The sequence below is a fragment of the Eriocheir sinensis genome, chromosome 39 (genome assembly GCF_024679095.1).
Source record: "Eriocheir sinensis breed Jianghai 21 chromosome 39, ASM2467909v1, whole genome shotgun sequence".
Classification (NCBI taxonomy): domain Eukaryota; kingdom Metazoa; phylum Arthropoda; class Malacostraca; order Decapoda; family Varunidae; genus Eriocheir; species Eriocheir sinensis.
This window is the reverse complement of record NC_066547.1, coordinates 14,116,596-14,139,444: the sequence shown is the minus strand read 5'-3', so window position 1 is coordinate 14,139,444 and position 22,849 is coordinate 14,116,596. Positions and strand designations below refer to the sequence as shown.

Below are 22,849 nucleotides of genomic sequence, written 5' to 3'. Positions count from 1 at the left end.
AAGAAAAACAAGAAAAAGAAGAAGAAGAAGAAGAAGAAGATTTATAATGATGAAAATAATAATAATAATAATAATAATAATAATAATAATAATAATAATAATAATAATAATAATAATAATAATAATAATAATAATAATAATAATAATAATGATATATAATAACAATGAGAAGAAGAAGAAGAAGAAAAACAAGAAGAAAAAGAACAAAAACAAGAACAGGAAAAATAAAGAAGGAAAAAAGAAAAAGAAAAGGAAAAGAAGAAGAAGAAGAGCAAAAACAAGAACAGAAAAAATAACGAAGAAAAAATAAAAAGAAAATGATAAAGAAAAGAAGAAGAGCAAAAACAAGAACAGGAATATTAAAGAAGAAAAAATAAAAAAGAAATAGAAAAAGAAAATGTTGAATTGATGAGGAGGAAGAACAACGATAACTACAACAACACTGACGGCTCTTCACGCACCTCCAGGAACGGTCAGGGTCGGAAGGTGACGTGCAGCAGCGGCGGCCCAACTTTCATACCTAGTTAGCCTCGACTCTGGAGGGTAAACAGGCCGGGTGAGGAGACACGAAGGTCCGGTGAAGCCTGGTGAATATTGCACACACACACACACACACACACACACCTAGAAATATTGAGGAAAGTTGCACAAAAAAATAACGAGATCAACATGCAGTACAAACTCTTCATTATGTAAATACCAGCACGAAAAAGTTTCAAAAGTGCATATCTTTTCAGAACCCCCAAAAAAAGGAAATGAAAAGGTTAAGAAAACACATCCTTCTCCAAATATAGATATATACTTTATTAGACAGAGACTTAGGGAACACCTACAAAAATATTAAGGCACGCTAAACTGACGTAGGTGGGGCGGGGCGGGGCTGGGCGAGACCGACGGGGACTGGGGCTGCAAAAGAAAACAGAGCCTTAAGTTATAATACCCAGCTCAAGGCGGGTGAGCGGCGGGTGAGCTCAGACTGATGCACAGCTCCCCCTCACAAACCCATTAGAGTTACCGATCCGTGGTGTGTTGGTTCACTAACAAGACCTCTTTAATGGCACACTTTTGTTGCGGAATGCGTATAATGATCGGACTGTTAATTACTTGCATTATAGCTGCCTGCACGAATACTGAAATAATAACATCCCGATCTGATATTATAACTACCGCTGCTGCGTGTGTGTGTGTGTGTGTGTGTGTGTGTTGCCATAAGTTACCCGTCACCAGGCCGGCAAAGGCAGCGCTGCGTCGTAGGTGCGCCATGAGCGGCACAACGAGAGTGCCGGCTGGCGGGTGCTTCCTCAAATGGCTGCGTGTCTAGTCTCTTGTTTCATAACTGTGTGTGTTTCTAACTTATTGATTCCTGAATGTATACACGTACACGGCTTGGGACCCATATTTCCTGAAGCATTTGTTTTGAGTGATGTTCTTAAAGCAAAGCATACACCTATTGGCGATCGTAAACACCTAAATCATTATTGTCTTTTCTTTCCTTCGGCTTGTCTACAATCTCTCTCTCTCTCTCTCTCTCTCTCTCTCTCTCTCTCTCTCTCTCTCTCTCTCAGACATCGCCGTGTGTGTGGGTCTCAACAAACACGCCGCCATTTATATATTAGTTAACAGGACGACGGTTCACGTTTCTGTAAGAGACCGACTAATCTGCATAACAAGCTCCACTCACTGTAACTTTAACTCCGAACCTTTTTATGCAAACACCACTTTCCTTTTAGCTGAAACGTCTGCGCAGGTTATCTAAAAATAATGAGACAGCAGCATTATGAAGACACGGTCAGTAAGCTAACTGTACTCATGAAAATTAATATATTTTGTTGTTAACGAGAAACCTCATTTAAAATTCACACCAATCCGAGTGAGGGTCATTCTGTGTATTCTGTTTGTTGCCGTAACCCGCTTTACGTTTACTATTGATAAAAGAAGATATATATTATTCACCAGTAAACTCTATAGTGCCCCCCCCCCCTCCCCAAACACACACACACACACGCCGTAGTTGTGAATTACACACACACACACACACACACACATACACACACACACAAAGGGCCTCACCCATCACGGAGAGACAGTATACTCACCTCACCCCCCTCCCATAGCATAACCCCGGAAACCCTCATTATACTATTTGATTGCAAATTGTAAATTTTCAGCATAGCGGCTGTCAAAACCAAATAAACCATGACATTATCATTAGTGTTAGTATTATTTTTGACTATCGTTTTATTATTATTATTATTATTATTATTATTATTATTATTATTATTATTATTATTATTATTATTATTATTATTATTATTATTATTATTATTATTATTATTATTATTATTATTATTATTATCATTATCATATATTTATATTATATATATATATATATATATATATATATATATATATATATATATATATATATATATATATATATATATATATATATATACACAAAAAAAAAAAAAACACAAACAAACACACACAAATTGAGGGCTTCTTCTGTCCACAAAAAGATTAACAAGTTATCATCCAACAGCGGCGCAAGTTATTTATATCCTAAAAGGGTGAGCACCATGGAAAAAGGTACAATTGAAGTAAATGCGCGTCCAATTGACTCTTGTATCTATAAAAACTCCCCCAAGTGGCTCACTATTCCAATAAAACTTGCACACCGGCCTCTCACTGTCCAATGTCCATGTACCTGCGTGTTTACTCACCTGAACGGGAGGGGGATGAAAAAGTGGAGAGGAAACGAGGCGGGAACACCAAGCTGTATACAGGAACACCACCTGAAAGGGAAGCACAGGTGATCACACACACACACACACACACACACACACACACACACACACACACACCATGAGCTCAAACTAAAATGAAAGCCTTAGGTTCGTAATAACAGCAAGAATACGTTATGAAGAAGAAGAAGAAGAAGAAGAAGAAGAAGAAGTATAAACAGGAGAATATGAAGAACGAAGAGGAATAAAAAGAATAAAAAACATTAACGATAACAAAAACAAGCACAGTGGGAAGAAGGCGAGAGGGAGGTGAGCAAGGAAAACGAGGAAGAATGGTAAAGAGTTGTGCGGAAAACAAGAAGCATGCCAAGAAAAAAGGGAGATAAGGGATGATACAAAAATGATCGTGCAGAAGAACAAAAAAAATGAAGAAAGGAATCATTATATGTGGAAAGAAATGCCAAAGAGAGTGAAAATACAAATAGCTATAGACAAGAAAATAAATAATATGTAGATTCTTAGGGTATATTGGTCAGCTGTATTAAATAGTGCGTCTGAATATACCTGAAAACACTACAGGACAAAGTGCCAGCGAAAACAATGTCCCACTCGCGCACAGCCACAAACATGCAAGCGTAATGATGACCACTAGCAAAACTACCTCCGCGCAAGACTAATATTCTCCTCAGAGACTGTTAGCTGTGAGAGGAAGGGCCCATCAACAAGCAGAGACGCTGTACAGCACTAATACTTCCATCAGGACAATTTGCGAGGAAGAGGCACCTGGGACCACCATAATGAACGCTGCTTTATAGGAAATCGTTACTCTCATTAGGTATCGGAAAGGTGTGTGCCCGGGGCTGTAGCAAGCACCGTGTTTATGTGTGTGTGTGTGTGTGTGTGTGTGTGTGTGTGTGTGTGTACCTAGTTGTAGTATACCATAAAGGAGCTTAGCCTCGTTTTGTGCTGTATATGATGCTACTCACAGGAACGCGAGATTGCTCCCGTGCCGTTGCTGCCAGAAAACAGAGTCACAATTCTGGGAACTCACATCCGTAGCTGCTTCCTGCTGACTACCGCGACTTCAACATGAAAGGAGACACGCCCAAGTCGCCTCCGCCCAGCCCGGGTTTCTGGCTCTTCTCCATTATGAGCATAGTGCGTGAGTACTCCGGTAACGAGGTCTGTGTGTGTGTGTGTGTGTGTGTGTGTGTGTGTGTGTGTGTGTGTGTGTGTTAGGGGGAGGGGGGTGAGTGGTCGGGCAAAACATGTCTTACAAAATATATTAAACCTTAATAATGTATCTGTTACAATTTGGTGCTCTCTACTTTTATTTATCCACTAATTTGGAGCACGCACCCGCACACACACACACACACACACACACACACACACACACACACACACACACACACACACACATACACAGATTTCTTTGCAAAAAAAACAACTGCAATTCCTGCTTCAAAATAATAATAATAATAATAATAATAATAATAATAATAATAATAATAATAATAATAATAATAATAATAATAATAATAATAATAATAATAATAATAATAATAATAATAATAATAATAATAATAATAATAATAATAATAATAATAATAATAATAATAATAATAATAATAATAATAATAGTAATTAGAATGATGATAATGAAGAATATAAAATACCCACAGCTCCACACTCACCAGAGACTCAGAGCTGGAGTCGTGCTGAGGCGGCCGAGTCAGGTGAGGTCGGTGAGGTGAGGGCGAGGGAAGTCGCCATCAGCATGCTCACCCACAGCACGCCCACGCCCGCCTGCACGCCCGGCACGCCGCTATGTACCGCGGCGGCTGACTCCTCGCCTGCTGTCAGGAGGGAAAGGAGGTGGTGAGGGCGGAGGAGAGAGAAAGGCTGAGAAGTGGCGGGGACAAAACGAAACGGAGAGTCGTAAAAGCCAGGAAACATGATTAAGAGAACAGGGGAAGCGTAATAGAGTAAAGGGAGAAGAAAGTAAAAAGAAAGGACACAAAAGAAGGAGGGATCGGTGGGTCTCATTGTAAATAGCACTAACGTAATTCGTCCACGTCAGCTCCGATGGAAAGACGGGGAGATTGAGGTGAAGATAAAAGATATTTGAAGGAAAAGTTTGTATAGTGGATGTATCAGTTCAATCTCTATTTCCCTTCATTCCAGTTTCCCTTCCTTAAACGATGCCACGAAATAATCAAAGGAGATATTAAAGTTAAAAGAAAAGTACACAGGCGTCACTGATTCATAACTCTCCTTTCATCATTCCTTCCTGCCTTCCCTCCTTTCCTCCTTGCTCTGCAATCTCCCCTCATTCATTTCCTTACTCTATTTAACCACCATTCCTGTTCCCCCACCGCCGTCCTTAACTCCCTCACTCCCTCCCTCTCGAATAGGTTTAATGGGAGACAATACCCTTCTTGTTACCTTCAGTGGCTGTCAGCTGGCCCTCCGCCCTCTAATTCCTTCCTTCATCCTCAATCACTCTCTTATCCCTCCTACCAGGCTACTTCCTCCCCTTGCTCCTCGGTATGCGGGTGAAGTGTTTTCACCTCAGGGAACTAGACATCCCTGCCCTGCATAGTCTCAGGTCACCCTTGGACAAGGTGTAATACCTGATCTGTCTCCCGTGCCAGGGTCACGGTGAAGCCTCTGGGCAGCAGCAGTGGTGGATTGGACTGCAGGCAGAGGATCTCTTTATGAGACAATGGCTGGAGTTCCAGGGTCCTAGTCAGCTGGACCGTGCCTAATTATTTAGGCCTGCGGTGTAGAGGAGTGTGAAGACCTCTACACTAAAAAGACTCCCTGGGAACCAGTTGTCAGTGTGAGCTCCCCGTCCCTCCCCTCTATCGACGGTACTCCCATCCCTATTCTGCATAACAGCTGGTTCTTGTTTTCTCCTGAAAGAGATGTCTTCCGTGGGCCATTTGAGGTTGTACCCCCCGGCTTCTAGGTGGAGTTTCTGAGGGTTTTTCTTATACTCAAGGAATATTTCAGCTTTTTGGTCTCTCAGGAAGGGCGTCTGATACTCTTGAGTTGGTGGAGAACACCTGGTGATAGGTGCCACTGGCCAGGCCTCGAAAGGGTCGCAGAGTTGGGTTAGACGTTTCGGAAAGTGGGAACGAATTGCTGGTTCCTCTCCTCCCTTGCCAGCTCTGCTCTGTGTGACTACGCCGGCCCCGTTCTATGAGATTTTTATCCAACTCAATTTATGGTCACACTTTAAGTTATTTCGAAAGCGCTTTTAATATTTGCCCAAACTGTAAACTCCCTTAAATTTCTAACAATGCCTTCGAACCTTAAGTGTGACGTCTGTCCCGGACGATTTGCAGCTCAGTTCTTCCAGCTGAGTAAAACTTGCCGCCTCTGCGTTCAAAGATTACAACTTCAGAGGGCTGTGACTGACTGGAAAAGTCAACATAAAATCTTGAAAAAGAAATCTGGAAGCCCTTCAGGAATTTAATGTAACAAATAATCCGCATCGACTCACGAATGGTGGAGAGAGAGCTCTCCACCGAGGCTGCCAGATCTCTGCTTCTGGGAGGACGTGAGGACGTTTCCTGTGGTTTCACAGGCTAACCCCCAGCCTGCTTCACAGGCTAACTCCCAGCCTGCCCAACAGGACACCTTCCAGCCTGCCCCACTTAACGCCTCTCTTCCTGCATCACAGGATGTCGGGTTCCAACCTGTAAGGAATGGAGCCAAACCGAAGCAGGCAACCAAGAATTTACTGACCCCCACTACCTTCAATAGGTTCCAAGTGCTGGCAGACACCATGGAGGATGAGTTTGAGACTCGCCTAGTTGGGGACTCCATGGTGCGTGGCCAGCTGGTTGAGTTCTGTGGTCGTTCATCAAACGGCCGCAGAAAACGTTACTGCTATCCAGGTGCCAGACTGGACGACATCACCGCAGCGTGCGATGATGTCACGAGAAATGTCGTCATTCACGCGGGGACGAATGACGTAAAGACAACCCGTTCTGAGGAACTGCTTGAGAAATACCGCCGCATGATCAAGCAGTATAAACGTAAAACGGATGCCAGTAACATCATAATCTCAGGAATCCTCCCGAGGGTCGGTGCCGAATCTAACTTTTACAGTAAGGCCTTCAGCACAAACAACAGACTTCAGTCCCTTTGCTCACAAGAAAACGTCCAGTTCGCTAACTTGTGGAACAGTTTTTCCTACGATTCAGACTTGTTCCTTGCTGATGGCATCCACTTAAACCCTGTTGGAGCAGCCCGTTATCATATGAACAAAGGCTTAAAGAAGTAAATTTATTCAGTCTATCAAAACGAAGAATGCGAGGCGATCTAATAGAAGTGTTTAAAATGTTTAAAGGATTAAGTGATATTAATGCGGAAGATTACAATTGATCGATCAAATAGAACAAGAAGAAATCATAATTTGAAGATAAGTGGTAAAAGATTCTCGTCGCACGAAGCTAAACACTTCTTCTTCAATCGAGTTGTTAGTGTTTGGAACTCTCTACCCTGTGATGTCGTTGATAGTACAACAGTTACGGCCTTCAAGAATAGATTAGACAAGTGTTTTGAATCCAACCAGCAACTAAGATATTACTCATTGTCGTAATAACGTTAAGTTCTTTCGAATACTGGTGTCCTTGTCCGCTTTTATCGCCCGTTTAGTGGTAGCAGTAATGGTAGTTCTTTCCTCTTTCCTACATAATTTCCATACAGTTTTTCCATGCTGCATGGTTCTTTTTCCTTTCCTGCCAGCTTTGGCTGGAGGGATGGGGGGGTGGGGAGGAGCCTTCGCCTTTGCTGTCCTTCATCTTCCACCTTTGATGAGATAGTTAGTGTAGCTTGTCACAAACAGACTCGTAAGGACCAGCAGGTCTGCTGTTCTTTGTTCTTCCTTTGTGTTTCTTTGTGCTCTCGTCGCCGCCCCTCAATCACAACCACGCTAACCCTTTCCTTACTTCTCCGTCACCGCCGCCTAATACCGCCCAGCTCCTTACTTCCATTTATCCCCCGTCACCTTAACGCCCCTTTCTCCCCTTCCTATGGCTCTAACTCATCATCTTCGTAGTCTTCTTTCCACTTACAATAATGCCACCCTCTTCCAGCCTCCCTCCACTTTCCTTTCCTTTCACCGCCCCGCTTCACCTCACCCCATAACGCGATGATGGCCCTTTCAGCATCCACCCGTTCGTTGGCAAAGATTAATCTAGTTTTATGATGCAGCAGCTTAAAATTCCCGTTCTTCCGCTCCCATCCTCTATGGCTGCTCCAAAACCGTCGTCCCCTCGTCTCTCTCTCTCTCTCTCTCTCTCTCTCTCTCTCTCTCTCTCTCTCTCTCTCTCTCTCTCTCTCTCTCTCTCGTATCTCCACTGCCCCATAATATTCTTCACTCTTTCTCCATCTCCACCTTCATAACATACCTCTTACTCATCGCTGGTGCACCATTACCTTCCCTCAATTTTCTTTCTCCTCTTCTTCCTCTTTCTCTTTCTCTGTTCTTTCAGAAAACCTTTGACAAGGTACCACACAGCCAAAAACAAAAGCTATAATCATTGGGCACAGGAGGCAATCTGGTTGTATGGATAAGAAATTGGCTTTCTGCAGATGTGGTTAATGCGAAAAATGTCAGTTCTTTTAAAAACACATTTACCATAACTGTGTTGCGAGAGGTGTTATATGAAAATTCCCGTACGCTCTCACAGTAAGTGTTTTAATCATTTCTACAAGTCACTGAAGGGCATGGCGAACTTACTAAATCATCAAAATATAGGCAGCGTTGCTATAAACCAGCAAGTTATCTGCTTCCAGCTTTTCTATGTGTCCATGTTTCCTCCTCCTCTTACTCCTCCTTTAGAGCAAACAGTCAAGTTAAGGAGTATAACGCAGGTAAACATCGTTGTTCGGAAGACTAAGGCGCGCGCACACACACACACACACACACACACACACACACACAGACACACACACAAAGAGGACATAAAGACCTTACTCCATAAAGCCCACCGTTTTGAGGGGATTCTCGTATTACTGTAAAGAAGACCTATTCATTCCTCCTCCATCCCAGCATCAACAACTTCATCATTTGTGCAAACTTCTGCAAGCGGATCGGTTTTCTCTGCTCAAAAGCAGCTTAGATTATTCAGGTTCAGCGTCTAAATATTAGTTTCCCATATTACCAGAAGTATACCTGTTCCATGCACTCGTATCAACCGCATCGGGGATATTGCTTTTCGTTCATTACCCGGAAATCCGCTCTGGTACTTTCCCCCCAAGGATTTAGTAATATTCTGATGGATCTCCAACACACACACACACACACACACACACACACACACACACACCATGGTCTTGAGAGGGGTGGAGCTATAAAAAATATCCGAAAAACACGTCCATCACAGTTACCTGCATCCGCTCCTTTCAGCCTTTCCTCTCCTTAATCATTATCTTCCGCACTGCAGAGAGTGTTTTCTTAGCCTCCTTTAAACACAGGCAATGTTAACGGAGAAGTATCCCAGTAGCAAGTTCAGACGATGAGCAGTGCGTGATGAGTGTTTCGTTTGTGTGCTTTGAGTAGCTCATGAAGCCTCTCGGTACCTGTCCGCTCCTCCTTGCGTCCCTTTGTCCCATTGTTGTCCTTCCTCGCTTCTTGATCTTGTCTTGTCCTCTGAGCTTTGGTTGCCGTTCTATTCATCTTATTGTTCTTCTTTTTCGTCTTTCTTCTTCCTCTTTTGCCTCGTCTTTCTTTTCATCTTAGTTTTGATCTCTAGCATTGGTGAATCTTGTTCATCAACGTCTTCGAGAATCAAATCTTGTGAATCTCTTATGAGAAAGAAAAAAAGGTAATACTCCATGCAGATGACATCACACCGTTCACAGTGGCAAAGGTGTAAACAGTCTACGGCTTCGTGATGATTTATTTTTTTTTTTTTTTTACAAAAAGGGAGGCAGCTCAAGGGCAAAAAAACAAAAACATCAACAAAAACGCCCGCTATACGCTGCTCCGACACAAAAAAACGAACGAGAGGCCAAAAGAGAGGTCAGTTTCGGGTGGAGAGTTGTCTTGTTACTCTCCTCTTGAAACCAAAGTCACGTTGCTTGAAACAGTTCAAGTCGTAGACAGGAGGAAATAGACGAAATAAGGCTGCGGATATAACACGACAAGCGTCACGCACATAAATATTTACGATATCTTTTTCCCTAACCCTTCTTTAGTGTGTGTGTGTGTGTGTGTGTGTGTGTTTTACGTCTTAGCCTGAAGCGCCGGTAGGCTTTCTTGAGGGGCCAGGCGGTCAGCCCGAGCCCATCTTGGGGTAGGCAAGTGTCTATAGGTTGCTGCTGCTTGCATCTCTCAAACTTGGTTATGTATTTCTTTTTTAGTGGGGACCATACTGCTGCCACACATTTCAACCATTGTAAAGTTAGCACGCTTGGCTACGAATCCGCGGGCCTGGGTTCGAATCCTGGCCCGAGCAGTCGGCGCGCAGCTCACCCAGTTGTTCATCTTCCCATTCGGGATTGTCGAAAAAATGGGTACCTGGGGAAACGTCGGAAAAGTAATTGTTGTACCCGGATTTCACACTTGTCTTGTGTCCCAGGGCAACAGGACATTTCCCACTAAAGGCTCGTGCGAATGTGACGGAAATGAGCGACGAGGCCACGCGCAACTTCAGCGTATGCCTCAACTTTACCTTTACAGATTAGTGTGTGTGTGTGTGTGTGTGTGTGTGTGTGTGTGTGTGTGTGTGTGTGTGAATGCACGCGCCGCAGATTATAAGGAAAAGTTCATTCCGTCCGTCCCTTCACTTCCATCTCTCCCTCCCTGCCTGCCTCCCGACGTGGGTTGAGTCCTGTGGTCTTCTTCCCGAGCTGTTATGCGTGTCCCTCAGTTCTCGTGTCGAGTTGGAAGATTTACAAGCGGACGGTAATTTCCTTCTGTTTGCTGAGGGTTGTCGGCGGCGGGACACGCAACTTGGTGCCGGAGTAAATTAGGCTTGTGATGGCCGCGGGCGAGCCTTGGGTCGCTAGCTGACAGGCGCAAAATTTGTATCACTGATGCGCTGATTGACGTGGCGAGAGTTGAGGTTTCCAAGAATAGAATAAAATTTATGGATTCTTGCCTCGCTGCCGATGTTCAGTACTTAACACCTATGTGAATTTCCGGCAACACAGTTCATGCTGGCAGCCTCAGCCCGAGCCTCGCCAGCCAGTCTTGCTCACACTGTTTCGCAGCATACCTATTTACTAAACGTCTGTGGCTTCTTTAAATGGAAGTCTTCGGAAAAAAAGCGGTGTTTTGTTTGGACCTCCAAGATAACAAAAAAAGCTCGAAAACAGCGGGAAGATACCAACACTAATATACTCTTGGCCGGGCGCGAGGCGAGGAGCACTATCTACGGCCCATCAGACTACAGGAAAACTTTGTCGACCTAGTTCGAGGCGGATCTCAGACAGCGACTTCCTGTGCTGGGATGATTCGGAGGCGCAGGGAACAAGGTCATTCCAGAACCCCCGACTCCATTACAGTGAACCTCCGCCCAGGGATTTGTTTTCCTCGTAACAAGCCTTGAGCCGGCGGAGCAGCAGAGCCTGAGTAATGCAACGCAAGTCTCCGGCGCACGAAGGTGTAAATTTCAACCTAACTGCCACGTCCATAAACCATCTCTTATACTGGTCGAAATTCAAAATGGCCTTAAAGCATTCCCTCACCTGAGCACTGCCACACATTTATGCAGCAAGCAGCCTGAGAGGAATGTTGTGCAGTGCCGTGTCTTCCGAGCTGCAGTAGTTTGCCACGTGCGTGTCTGTCTTTCCGATAACACGCACACATTGTCTGTGGCGGCGCCCCATAAAACATTTTTGAGATCCCTTCGGTGCGAGAAATCACCCTGAACTGTGTGACTTAAATGTGCATCAAGGGGAAGGAGAGATAGAAGGAGGAGGAGGAGGAAAAGGAGGAGGAGGAATGAGGAGGAGGAAGAGGAAGAGGAGGAGGAGGAGGAGGAGGAGGAGGAGGAGGAGGAGGAGGAGGAGAAAAAGAAAATGATGCTCTCTCTCTCTCTCTCTCTCTCTCTCTCTCTCTCTCTCTCTCTCTCTCTCTCTCTCTCTCTCTCTCTCTCTCTCTCTCTCTCTCTCTCTCTCTCTCTCTCTCTCGAAAGGAAAACAGATTGCACGGCGAAAAGAAGCCACCGAGCAGGGAAGAAGTAGAAGGAAACAACGGAGGACTAACTGCAGGCGAGAGCGAGGGGTTATAGGAGGAAGAGTTGAGCTGCGGAGGAAGAGCCCGAGAGTTATACAATGGAGTTGGAAAAGAAAAGTCATTAGAGTCTGTGGATCCGAGTAGCAGAAACAGGAAAAGGCAGCGCTGGAAGAGGAAGAGGAGGAAGACGGAAGGTAAAAAGATGGAAGGAGGATAAGATAAAGGAGAAGATGAAACGGGAGCGTGAGATGGTAATCAGAAAGAATGGGAGTTATTCAGCGAGGGTACGATGAGAGGATTTAAGAAAAGGTGACACGAGGAGGAGGGACAAAAAGAAGAAACAAATGGAAACAGAGGGAAGAGAAGTGGTAGGAGAGGAAGCTTGAGAAAGAGATTAGGAAGGTAAGAGCAGGAGAAGGTCAGCGGTAAGTGAATCTAGAAACATAGGGAGGAGGAAGAGGATGTAGATTAGGGAGACAGTGAGCATTAAGGAGGAAGTGGAAGGAGCAATGCATTAGGGAGAGAGGAGAAGGCAAAAATACAAGAAGAGAAAGGCAAACGGAAGGAGGAAGAGAAACCAGAGAAAGAAAAGAGGGGATCAAAGAGAGAGAGGTGAGGAAGGCAGCAGACTGTGAAGAGAGAGAGAGAGAGAGAGAGAGAGAGAGAGAGAGAGAGAGAGAGAGAGAGAGAGAGAGAGAGAGAGAGAGAGAGAGAGAGAGAGAGAGAGAGAGAGAGAGAGAGAGAGAGAGAGAGAGAGAGAGAGAGAATGGAGGAGGGAGAGAAAGGGTTGGAAAGGAGGAAGAAGGAGGGAAGGATGGGGAGAGGGGGGGGGAGGAAAAGGGGGAGGGAGGGAAGTGGGGGTAGGGAGGGTCCTTGATAGTTGATACTTTAGTCCGGGGCGGGGCGGGGCGGGGCCGAGTGTCGTCCCCGAGAGGTCAAGAGTCTCTCCTCGGCGTCGCTATCTAACCCACTTTGTCCTGATCAATGACAGGCCCTCCACTCCCGCCTTCACAATGAGCCACTTACACACAGAAAAAAAAAGAATTATACATTAAATCTATACCACTAAATGTATAAATCAAACACCCTTCAATGTTTGTGTGAAAAGTGCCTCATAAATTTGCCTCATTACTAGGTGTTGTTGGTGCCCCTGAACAGACCCCAGCACCAAGAGACCGCCTGAAATAATTTAAGTGCACAGGAGAAATTTATGGGTCCGAGAGACACCAACAGATAACATTATATATTCCCCCCAGAAGAAACTACCACAAAGAAGACATACAAAGGGAGATACAGAGGCATAGAAGCACATGTGTATTTACTCTTCAACACCTGAAATAACCTGGGTAGCCAACATAACAGGAATTCATGAGCCTCGGAAACACCAAAAGATCAAAGTTGCAGATTGTCTTACTCAGCCTCTTATATGTACCGACTTCCTACCCAAAAACTGTCTCGTGGACCCCAATAAGGAGATTCACTTAAAATTATCGTTAAAATAGTTAATTCCTGATGTTTATTGGTAAGAGTTAGGCGTCAGAAACCGGTAAACACTATGGTCTGAGTACGACAATCTGGCACGGTGTAAAAGATAACATTACACATTCCCCCAGAAGAAACCTTGACAGAGGAGACACATAAATGAAGGCACAGACGCATCCCATGAAATAAACCCACGTACGAAACCGAAATGCATGAGCCCGAGACACCGAGGGATAACATAACACATTCCTCCCAGAAGAAACCTTGACAGAGGAGACACAAAGGGAGGTACAGACGCAGAAAAGCACATGCCTGAAATAACCTTAAAACAAAACAGGGATTCATGGACCGCAGAAACACAAAGACATAACATTATACATTCCTCCCAGAAGAAACCCCGATAAAGAAGACACAGAAAGGGAAAAACAGACGCAGAAAAGCACATTGCCCATTTACTCTTCGCAGCCTGAAATAACCTTAAACAAAACAAGGATTCATGGACCACAGAAACACAAAGACATAACATTATACATTCCTCCCAGAAGAATCCCCGACAAAGAAGTCACAGAAAGGGAAAAACAGACGCAGAAAAGCACATTGCCTATTTACCTTTAAGCTGAAAACCTTACACTTGGGGCTGCCACAGGTAACTTAACCTGCCCTGCACCGCCACCCCCAACACCCACACACATACATCACCTCCAACACTGTAACCATTACATCATTCCACAGCAAGAAATGACTCCCGTGGCCTTCCTTCCAGCGGCCCCTGACAGGTAATAAGCACAGGTGTGTTATGAAGCAGTCGCAAGTCATGCCCAGGTAACACGCAGGTAGGGTTAGACCAGGAGGAGCAGCCAATACGGTGTTATAAGGGAAGGAGAGCGGGAAGGGGTTAACGGAGACAAGGAGAGAGCTTGCAGGAACAGGTGGTGGCGGTAGAGGAAGAGGAGGAGGAGGAGAAAGAGGGGGAGGAGGAGGAGGAGGAGGTAAATAAGATAAAAAGAGAAAGAGAAGGAAGCAAAAGACGAGGAGGAGACAAAAGAAAAAGAAAAAGATGAAACAGAAAAATAAAAAAAGGATGAAAATACGAAGAAAGCAAAGGATTTAGAGGAGGAGGAGGAAGAGGGGAGAAGAAAAAGAAGAACGAGAACATGAACAAGAACAACAATAGAAGGAGGAGGAGGAGGAGGAGGAAGAGGGAAGAAGAAAAAGAAGAACGAGAACATGAACAATAACAACAAAAAAAGGAGGAGGAGGAGGAGGAGGAGGAGGAGGGAAGAAGAAAAAGAAGAACAAGAACATGAACAATAACAACAACAAAAGGAGGAGGAGGAGGAGGAAGAAGAAGAAAAGAAAAGGAAGAACGAGAATATGAACAAAAACATCAACAAAAACAAAAACAACACGAAGGAGGAGGAGAAAGAGAATAGGAGGAAGAAGAGGAGGAGGAGGAGAAAATAAGAGTAAAGATATTTTTTCTTTACTTGGCGTTTTCTTTGTGAGTATAATGGCACGCATGGTGGGGAGTGGAACAACGCTACGAAAAGAAAGGAAAATGAGGGTGGGAGAGAAAGAGGTGGAGGAGGAGGAGGGGGAGGGGGAGGGGGAGGGGGAAAAGTGGTGGGGAGGAGGAGGAGGAGGAGGAGGAAGAGGAGAAACTCGCAGCAAAACGTTCCACGAAAATGACACGTGAAAGGAATGTAAATAAACACACACACACACACACACACACACACACACACACACACACACACCTCGAACGCCCCAGACCCTAAAAATATCTGCTGGTCAACTGCATCGTTTGAGTCAAGACCAAAAATCTCTGAGCCTTCTTTACCCCTTCTCCCTCCGTCCCTTGACCCCATATGACTATCACGCCATCACCCTCAAGTCTTCGCTATCCTCTAACTCCTTCTCACCACTCTCTCTCGTCTCCTTGCCTCTCCCTCCCTCACCCCCGGTCTTGTGCTCTTACATCCTTACCACCATCCCCACACACAAAACCTTCCGTCACCTTCCCTTAGCGTCGCCACCGCCGCCGCCTCCGCCAGGACATCATCACCCAAAGTGCAGTGCGGCGCCAAGGATAATCTTAAAATTTTAAATTGCAGGAAGACAAGCGGGCGGTGCGGCGCAGGCATGGCAGCGTTTCCTCACAACAACTAGGACAAAATGTTTCTCTTGTTTGTCCCTAATAAGACACGGCGCGGCGCTACATGGCACCACCCGCGCTGACTTCGGCACTCGCTGTGACTCGACACCACAATGAACTCAGCCACGCACCGCCACACTATACTTCATCCAGGCGCCGCAGAACCACAGCTCATCCAGGCACTACCCCTACCCCACTTTAAGGCACTGTCACACCACACCTCACCCAGGGACCTCCCACCCAACCTCATCCAGACACCACCACACCCCACCTCATCCAGACACCGCACAGCCTCATCTCATCCAGACATCACCACACTAAAACTTATCCAGCCACTATCACACTCCACCTCATCCGAACACGTCACACCTCACCTCATTCAGGGACCGACAAGTCATACCTCATAGTCTAACTCATCCAGACAACGCCGTAAGCCAACACTGCACACGAGAAGCCGCTCAACTAAGTATAAGCCACCAATACCTTGACGAAGAACTCCAAACACAACACATATCATTCCCCAAGAGACTCAGACACCAGACACAGCTCAAGACCTTAATATTACATTCAACAAGGGAACTCGCTCAGCCCGCCACCCTTCCTCCACCATCCAGTGAGCGTACCCACCCTCCGCCCGCAACCTAGCACTCTCAACACTGGCAACAAAACTCACCATTAACGACGTGAACAATGACTGAGTCTGGCTTGGAGAACTTCGGGGCGCAGGTATAGTTTCCCGTGTCGGCCCTCACTGCCCGCGTGATGTAGAGCTTCGAGGTGGTCATGGTGGGCGTCTTCTCCACCTGCACCGACGAAAGAAAGGAAAATATGGGTAAGGTAAAGAAAGGCAAGCTGATTAAGTATTGATGAGCTGGAAAATTTAAGTTATGTAGTGAAGCGGAGACAAAGGAGTAAGTAAGGTAAAGAAAGGCAAGCTGATTAAGTATTGATGAGCTGGAAAATTGAAGTTATGTAGAGAAGCGGAGACAAAGGAGTAAGAAAGGTAAAGAAAGGCTTCATCGTGTTGAAAGGCATGTAGTCAAAATAAGAGGAGAATATGAGCAAGGTAAATTAAGACAAAAAGTATTGGTATATGGTTATGAGCCATGTAGGCGTAATTAGAATAGGCATAAAGACACCTGCCGTAAAAACTGCAATTGGTGTGGAAATAATGAAAGATAAGCACGATAAACAACAGACAGGAAGAAAACGGAAGGATGAGTGAGGGAAGTGGTCGAAGCTGCAGGTGGCCGAAAGTGATGTGTCTTGACTACGCTGCCTGGGAGGAGAAATTAATTAGTAGCAGGTGATGTGTGACTAAGGGAAAGGATGAAGACGATGATGAAATTATGCAGATCACAGATTCAATTACGTCATAACTTTTCGAGATTAGCGAACAACGCCGAAAAAGGCATGCAACGCAATACCTTTTTACAGTATGACACTCAGTTCAATGAACACTTATCCGGATTGAAGAAAATAAAATTAAGCGAGCTTTTTAAAAGCGCTCAGCCATCTCTGGTGATGACTGACACATTTCATACGTCGAACATTTTTCTTCTCATGGCAAACGCTCAGCAGTGGAGAGGAAAAATAGAAATAATAAAACGCGATAGCCAGACCAGTTTTCAAGATCCGATCACAATGAGGAGGAGGAGGAGGAGGAGGAGAAAGCTTTAAAACAACCCCCTCAAGTGATATAAAAGAAAATTGAAGAATTTGGATCCAAGAACGTTCCACTTTACAGGATGGACAAAAGCAGCTCGCTTAAGGTATTGATAAAACTAGCCGAAGAAAAGCCGCGCGTGGTGTCCAGGTTGCATGAAAACTGGAAAAAGGGATTAAGTTAATTAATGCAACTCAGCAAGATTTTGAGGAAAAAGAGGAAGATTTCCAGTAATTAAGAATTATTAATTACCAGTCCTCTTAATGAATAACTCAACTTTTTCCTAAACCCAAATTGCTGAGTCATGTATGAAAGGCGTAAAAAAACATTCTTGTGACAGGAGTGAAGAGCACTGCTTGTTTCAAACTGAACACATACAGAGCCACAAATAAAAATAAAAAAGGCAAAACTCAGACTAAATATAACAAACGACCAAAAGTGCCATGAATTTGTAGATGAAAATAACAAATTATTAAAGAGACTAATAATATATGTACAAGAAAAATGATTCTGAAACAAGAAAATAATCTCTCTGCTTTAAGGTTCTCTCTCTTAGATAACGTCCTCAGAGTGCTCGACCCGCAGGAGGGAGCAAGGGGCGCGCCTCCCCCGGTCGTGTAAAGGTCATGAGACGGTGGGCTTTCAGCGCGCCTCTCCGCCGCTGCTCCAGCTTTCATCCCCCTCACCATCCACTTACCGCTGGGAGTGACTCTTGATGCAGGTTCATCTCATGTACAACTTTTTCATATTTACCTAATCAAGTATTTCATTTTCTTTTTATTCAGTTACTTGCTTCACATAAAATGTTTAATCATAAATTAATTCTAAGTGACATCATTGTTTCTAACTATGAACTAACTAGAGCAGTACAAAACCCTTGAATTTATTGATTCTTACAATACTGAACCATTCGATTATTCAAATGGATATCTGAATGGGTTGAAGGAATTAATAAAGGTGATTTAAAGAAAAAAGTTGTTGGGATACGAGACAATCAGTACATGGTGGATAATTTTAGGCTCAGAAGAGAGATACGTGAAACTGCTTCAGGAATAGGGCAGTGGATGAAACTAATAGGTATGTAGCTTATGTAAATACGACTTGAAGTTTTACAAACAGGTAAAATTGATTTATGAAATAGGAAGAAAGCTGTTTTTTAATCCTTTCTCAGGAGCTACTATGTGAAGATCGTCTGGCCTCTTGGAGACTCGTTATAGCCCTGTATATTCGACTGTTAAGAATGTACCACATAAAAGTATCTTTCTCATCCAATACTAGCGAGCAATGCTCTGGCTGCATCAGTATCAACCATTCTGTTTCGCAGTGCTGTGCCGTCTGTTATCCCGGCGGCGTGCTCACCTCCATGCTGATGCCTCCCCGCGGCGAGCTGTAGTTGAGTGGCTTGGCGCCGTGGTACCACCTCACCAGCCCCACGGCCTCCACCCCGGCGCGCACCTCACACTGCAGGCTGATGGTCGACCCGTGCTGGATGAACACCTCGTGCGGCCCCGGGATCTCCGCCTCCTGCACGGCTGCAACACACACACACACACACACCACACGTGATAGCCACACAACGCCATAACGCTACAATACCCAACAATCAGTTCTTCCATTACTCGCGTCATTATACACCAACACGATAATTTCAGTCCACCACAACACCATCCTCCCCATCTCACTAAATAACCTTATATGCCACGTCTCCCCATACCATACCATACCATACCATACCACATCATTCCACGCCACGCCACGCCACAAACGCCCTGCTCTCCCCAACACCACCACAATGTTAAGCCACCCCATGCGTTTCTCTTAATCTCCCTCCACACACCCCTACTCATCTGCATATTCGACCATTCCGCCACTACATATCCGTATGGACACACACACACACACACACACACACACACACACACACACACACACACACACACACACACACACACACTGCACTCGACCCACTTACCCACAACAACCCCACAGTCCCAGCCCCCTTTTGTTGATTTTTTTTTTTTTTTTGTAAAGTATAATCTATAATTCTCTCTCTCTCTCTCTCTCTCTCTCTCTCTCTCTCTCTCTCTCTCTCTCTCTCTCTCTCTCTCTCTCTCTCTCTCTCTCTCTCTCTCTCTCTCTCTCTCTCTCTCTCTCTCTCTCTCTCTCTCTCTCTCTCGTCAAAATCCGAGCTCTGTCAAGAACGGCCGAAAATTAAATGCTGGAGCCTAATTTCGAAAGAGCAAATTTCGTTAGACTAGACAAGAACTGACAAGAAATCATTAGAAGGATTTCACCAAGGATGAATTGTGACAAAACTATAAAAATGAATTATTCAGCAGCATATTTTTTTTTCATTTTGGTGGAAAGCGACATAGCAATAGTAAAAGTCCGCCGTGATTTAACAGCGAAATCAAACATTCTCTTAAAAGGAAAAAAAGCATTTGTAACACGGCCAAAGTAGGAGTAAGACTCGCAGTAACTTGCAGACTTCATCCTGACGCATGGCGAAGAGTAAACAAATTTGTACATCAGGCAAAGCGTAGGCATGAGGAAAATATTGCCGCCAACTGTGAAACTAATCTGAAGTCATTCTTTATATGAATAAATACCAAAAAGCAGTATCAGAAGTGGGGCTGGGCCTTTAATCAATAGTACAGGTAACCTAGTAACTAAAAATCAACGCACTGTGAACATGTTGAATCATTTTTGCCTCGATATTCCACACCAGTTTCTCCGCTGCAACCACCAACACCAGCGATGACAGCAGCATTAATTAAACTCCCATTCGTACTGTGCTCTTGAAGTATGGCATAGTCCCTACTGATAGGCAGCTGACTAACGGTTCATTGATTTTTTAAGTAAGGAGACAGAAAAATATCAGGTAATTACAACGCCAGTGGTAGGTACTTGAGAGCACAAAAGTTAAAGAAAATTGTGAGTTATCTAGAAAGTCAAGGAATTTTCAACGCGGTTTGTCCAAATTAATGAACTCTTATAAAACTTCTTATCAGTTTACGACGTAATAAAATCATTCGACGTAGTATATCTGGATATTCAGAAGACGTTTGATAAAGTTTCTCACAAATCAAATTACAAAATCAAGCTATTAGGTGGCTCACACACAGGCTGAGCAACAAAGATTGGTGATTAATAAAGCTGCCTCGGAGGGAGTCCTGTCACCTTAAAGTACTATTTCTTAGGGTTCAGGTCCTGCGTCAGTATTGTTCATAATTTACATTAATGGTATTGTTGCTGGACTCAATAATTTTCTAATAAAATTTGCTGCCGAAACAAAGATTGGTAACTCGATTCTCTCTATTTCAATTTCAGCGTGGTCTGATATATGGGACATGCCCGTTAACAGAGAAAAGCGCCAGATTTTTCAAGTTAGAACGAATAGAAGGTCGTTCGATTATGAAATTAATAGTGTGAAACTGAAAAGCGTACATGCCCGTTGGATGGTAAAATCACGTCAAACCTCAAATTCTCACAAAATTGCATGGATACAGTTAATATGGAGAACAAAATAGTGAACTTCATTAATAGTAACTTTCATTCAGGCATTAAGATGTAATACTACCATTACACAACACCAGTCAGACCTTATTTGGAATGCGCGGTAAGGTTTTGGTTTTCCCACCCGCGAAGGGCATTGGTAAATTAGGTGTTAACATAAGGAAACAAAAATTATCTCTTCCTGGCGAAATGAACTTTACGAGGAAAGCCAGTTACTTCATAGCACATTATATTTTGAGAAACGTCGCTGCCGAAGGAAACTGGTCGAATGATTTAAAAATATTCATGGTTTTACGAATGTAGACAAATTCAAATTATGATCGTCACGACCGAGAAAAAATGGCACAAAACTTCATTGAACACAAATAAATTTAGACTGCATAATCTTTTTTTCACGAACGATGTTGTGAGAGAATGGAATAAACTCCCACCTTCAAAGGCTCAGTGCAACGCGATTGGTTGATCAAAAAACGATTGACTGATAAAACGATAGATAGAAATAAAATAAAAATTACCGCCATTTTCTCCACCGTAATAATATGCTGAGAGAGAACCCATGTTTTGGCGGACCTGTAATGTAGTTCACTTAGCTTGAAAAACATTAAGAACAGACCACTTAGTCTGAATAAAAGGGGCTGTGTGGTCTAAAAATCTAACTAAATCTCTCTCTTTCTCTTTCTCTTTCTCTTTCTCTTTCTCCTTCTCCTTCTCCTTCTCCTTCTCCTTCTCATCCTCCTTCTCCTCCTCCTCCTCCTCCTCCTCCTCCTTCTCCTCCCTCTCCCTCTTCCTCGTCCAGGTCTCCGCCATGCTCACCCAACACGGTGAGGCGGATAGGCAGGGACACCTTGGGGCTGGTGGACACCTGGCACTCGTACACGCCTGAGTCCCTGTAGGTGACGGAACTTATCTCCAGGAACCAGTCCTCGGTCTCCGGGGGATGGAACACCTGCGGCGAATAAACAAGGAAGGTTATGTGAGTTTCTAGGAGGCAAGGAAACGTTTCCAATATCATACATTATTGGATGCAAGGAATGTTAAATAACTAAAAATGGAACAGAATTATCCTTGATAGCCGGATGATGAAATACTTTATCGGGGAAAGATGAAGGGAAGGGTGGATTTCATGAAAAGTTGGGAAATTATGTTTTTTTCGTTAGAGAGCGACGAAAGAGAATATTTTTTTCAAGGCGGTAATTGGATGAGGCGAATATTGATTAGCTAAAAGTACTGTCGGTGAACCCCTCAGTCCGCTGGGAATGAAAGATCTGCAGAGGATGATAAAAAAAGTAGTGGTACTTTAATCACGTTAGCAAGGGAGAAGTTTTCTTACAGACTAAGTCACAAAGGGAAGTGTAAGGTTTTTAAAAGTGGTTAATGGATTAGACGAAAGTTTATCAATTTACGTAGAGTACAGGTCACACACAACTTACTGATTGCATTAATGGGATATCTTCCTAACCTTATCTTCGTGAGGAAGATAAGGCTGCCAGGGGTTGCGCAGGAAAGTCCTTGCCAAAAATTATGCGTCATTATCCATCACGATAAGTGACGTACTTACTCCAGAATCATCTCGCCACCATCGTGTTCATTTCACAAATGTCGGAATATAGCACACCACCGTCAGTTAATGATGACAGGATGTCTGCATTATTAAAGAGAACATGTGAATTTATTGCTTCGCAACACGTAATAAATTTCCAATAACGCTCGTTCATTTGTTTCAATCACGCAGGCTTAACCAGAACAAATGAAGACAAATGATCAAAACAGCAGGGTGGTGTGTACACGATAATTTTGCCAGGGTTGAGGAAGATGAAAAATGGCATGCACAGCCTTCATCGAGCACACATGAAATGGTTAAATGGAAAACTTACTCTAAAGTGCACGGCTAGCCATAGCTGCACATGTGTTCATAAATAGCTCGTCTCTTGCCGCTATTACTTTGTACAAATACCTCTTTTCATAATAAAGGTCGTGAACAGCACCTGTTCCCTGGCCCGGCCAGATGGCATGTGTGTGTGTTTGGGGGGGGGGGAAGAGAGAGAGAGAGAGAGAGAGAGAGAGAGAGAGAGAGAGAGAGAGAG

At 44.1% G+C, this 22,849-nt stretch overlaps 1 protein-coding gene across 4 annotated transcripts in view; it reads right to left on the bottom strand.

The window, feature by feature from the left end:
- Positions 1-780: 780 nt before the first annotated feature.
- The window catches only part of LOC127009046 (uncharacterized), a 104,041-nt gene continuing 81,972 nt past the window's right edge, over positions 781-22,849 (bottom strand). For 2 of the 4 annotated variants that reach the window (XR_007761537.1, XR_007761539.1), the window contains exons 5-10: positions 21,579-21,711; positions 18,609-18,781; positions 16,257-16,386; positions 4,442-4,603; positions 2,724-2,795; positions 781-906 (exon numbers count right to left, since the gene is read on the bottom strand). Coding sequence is in view for 1 of the 4 variants with exons in the window: in XM_050881732.1 (XP_050737689.1) it covers positions 4,449-4,603; positions 16,257-16,386; positions 18,609-18,781; positions 21,579-21,711 (591 nt within the window). In the remaining 3 variants the exon portion in view is untranslated. The remainder of the gene's footprint in view (positions 907-2,723; positions 2,796-4,441; positions 4,604-16,256; positions 16,387-18,608; positions 18,782-21,578; positions 21,712-22,849) is intronic. The other 2 variants (XR_007761538.1, XM_050881732.1) reach the window with 2 other exon arrangements.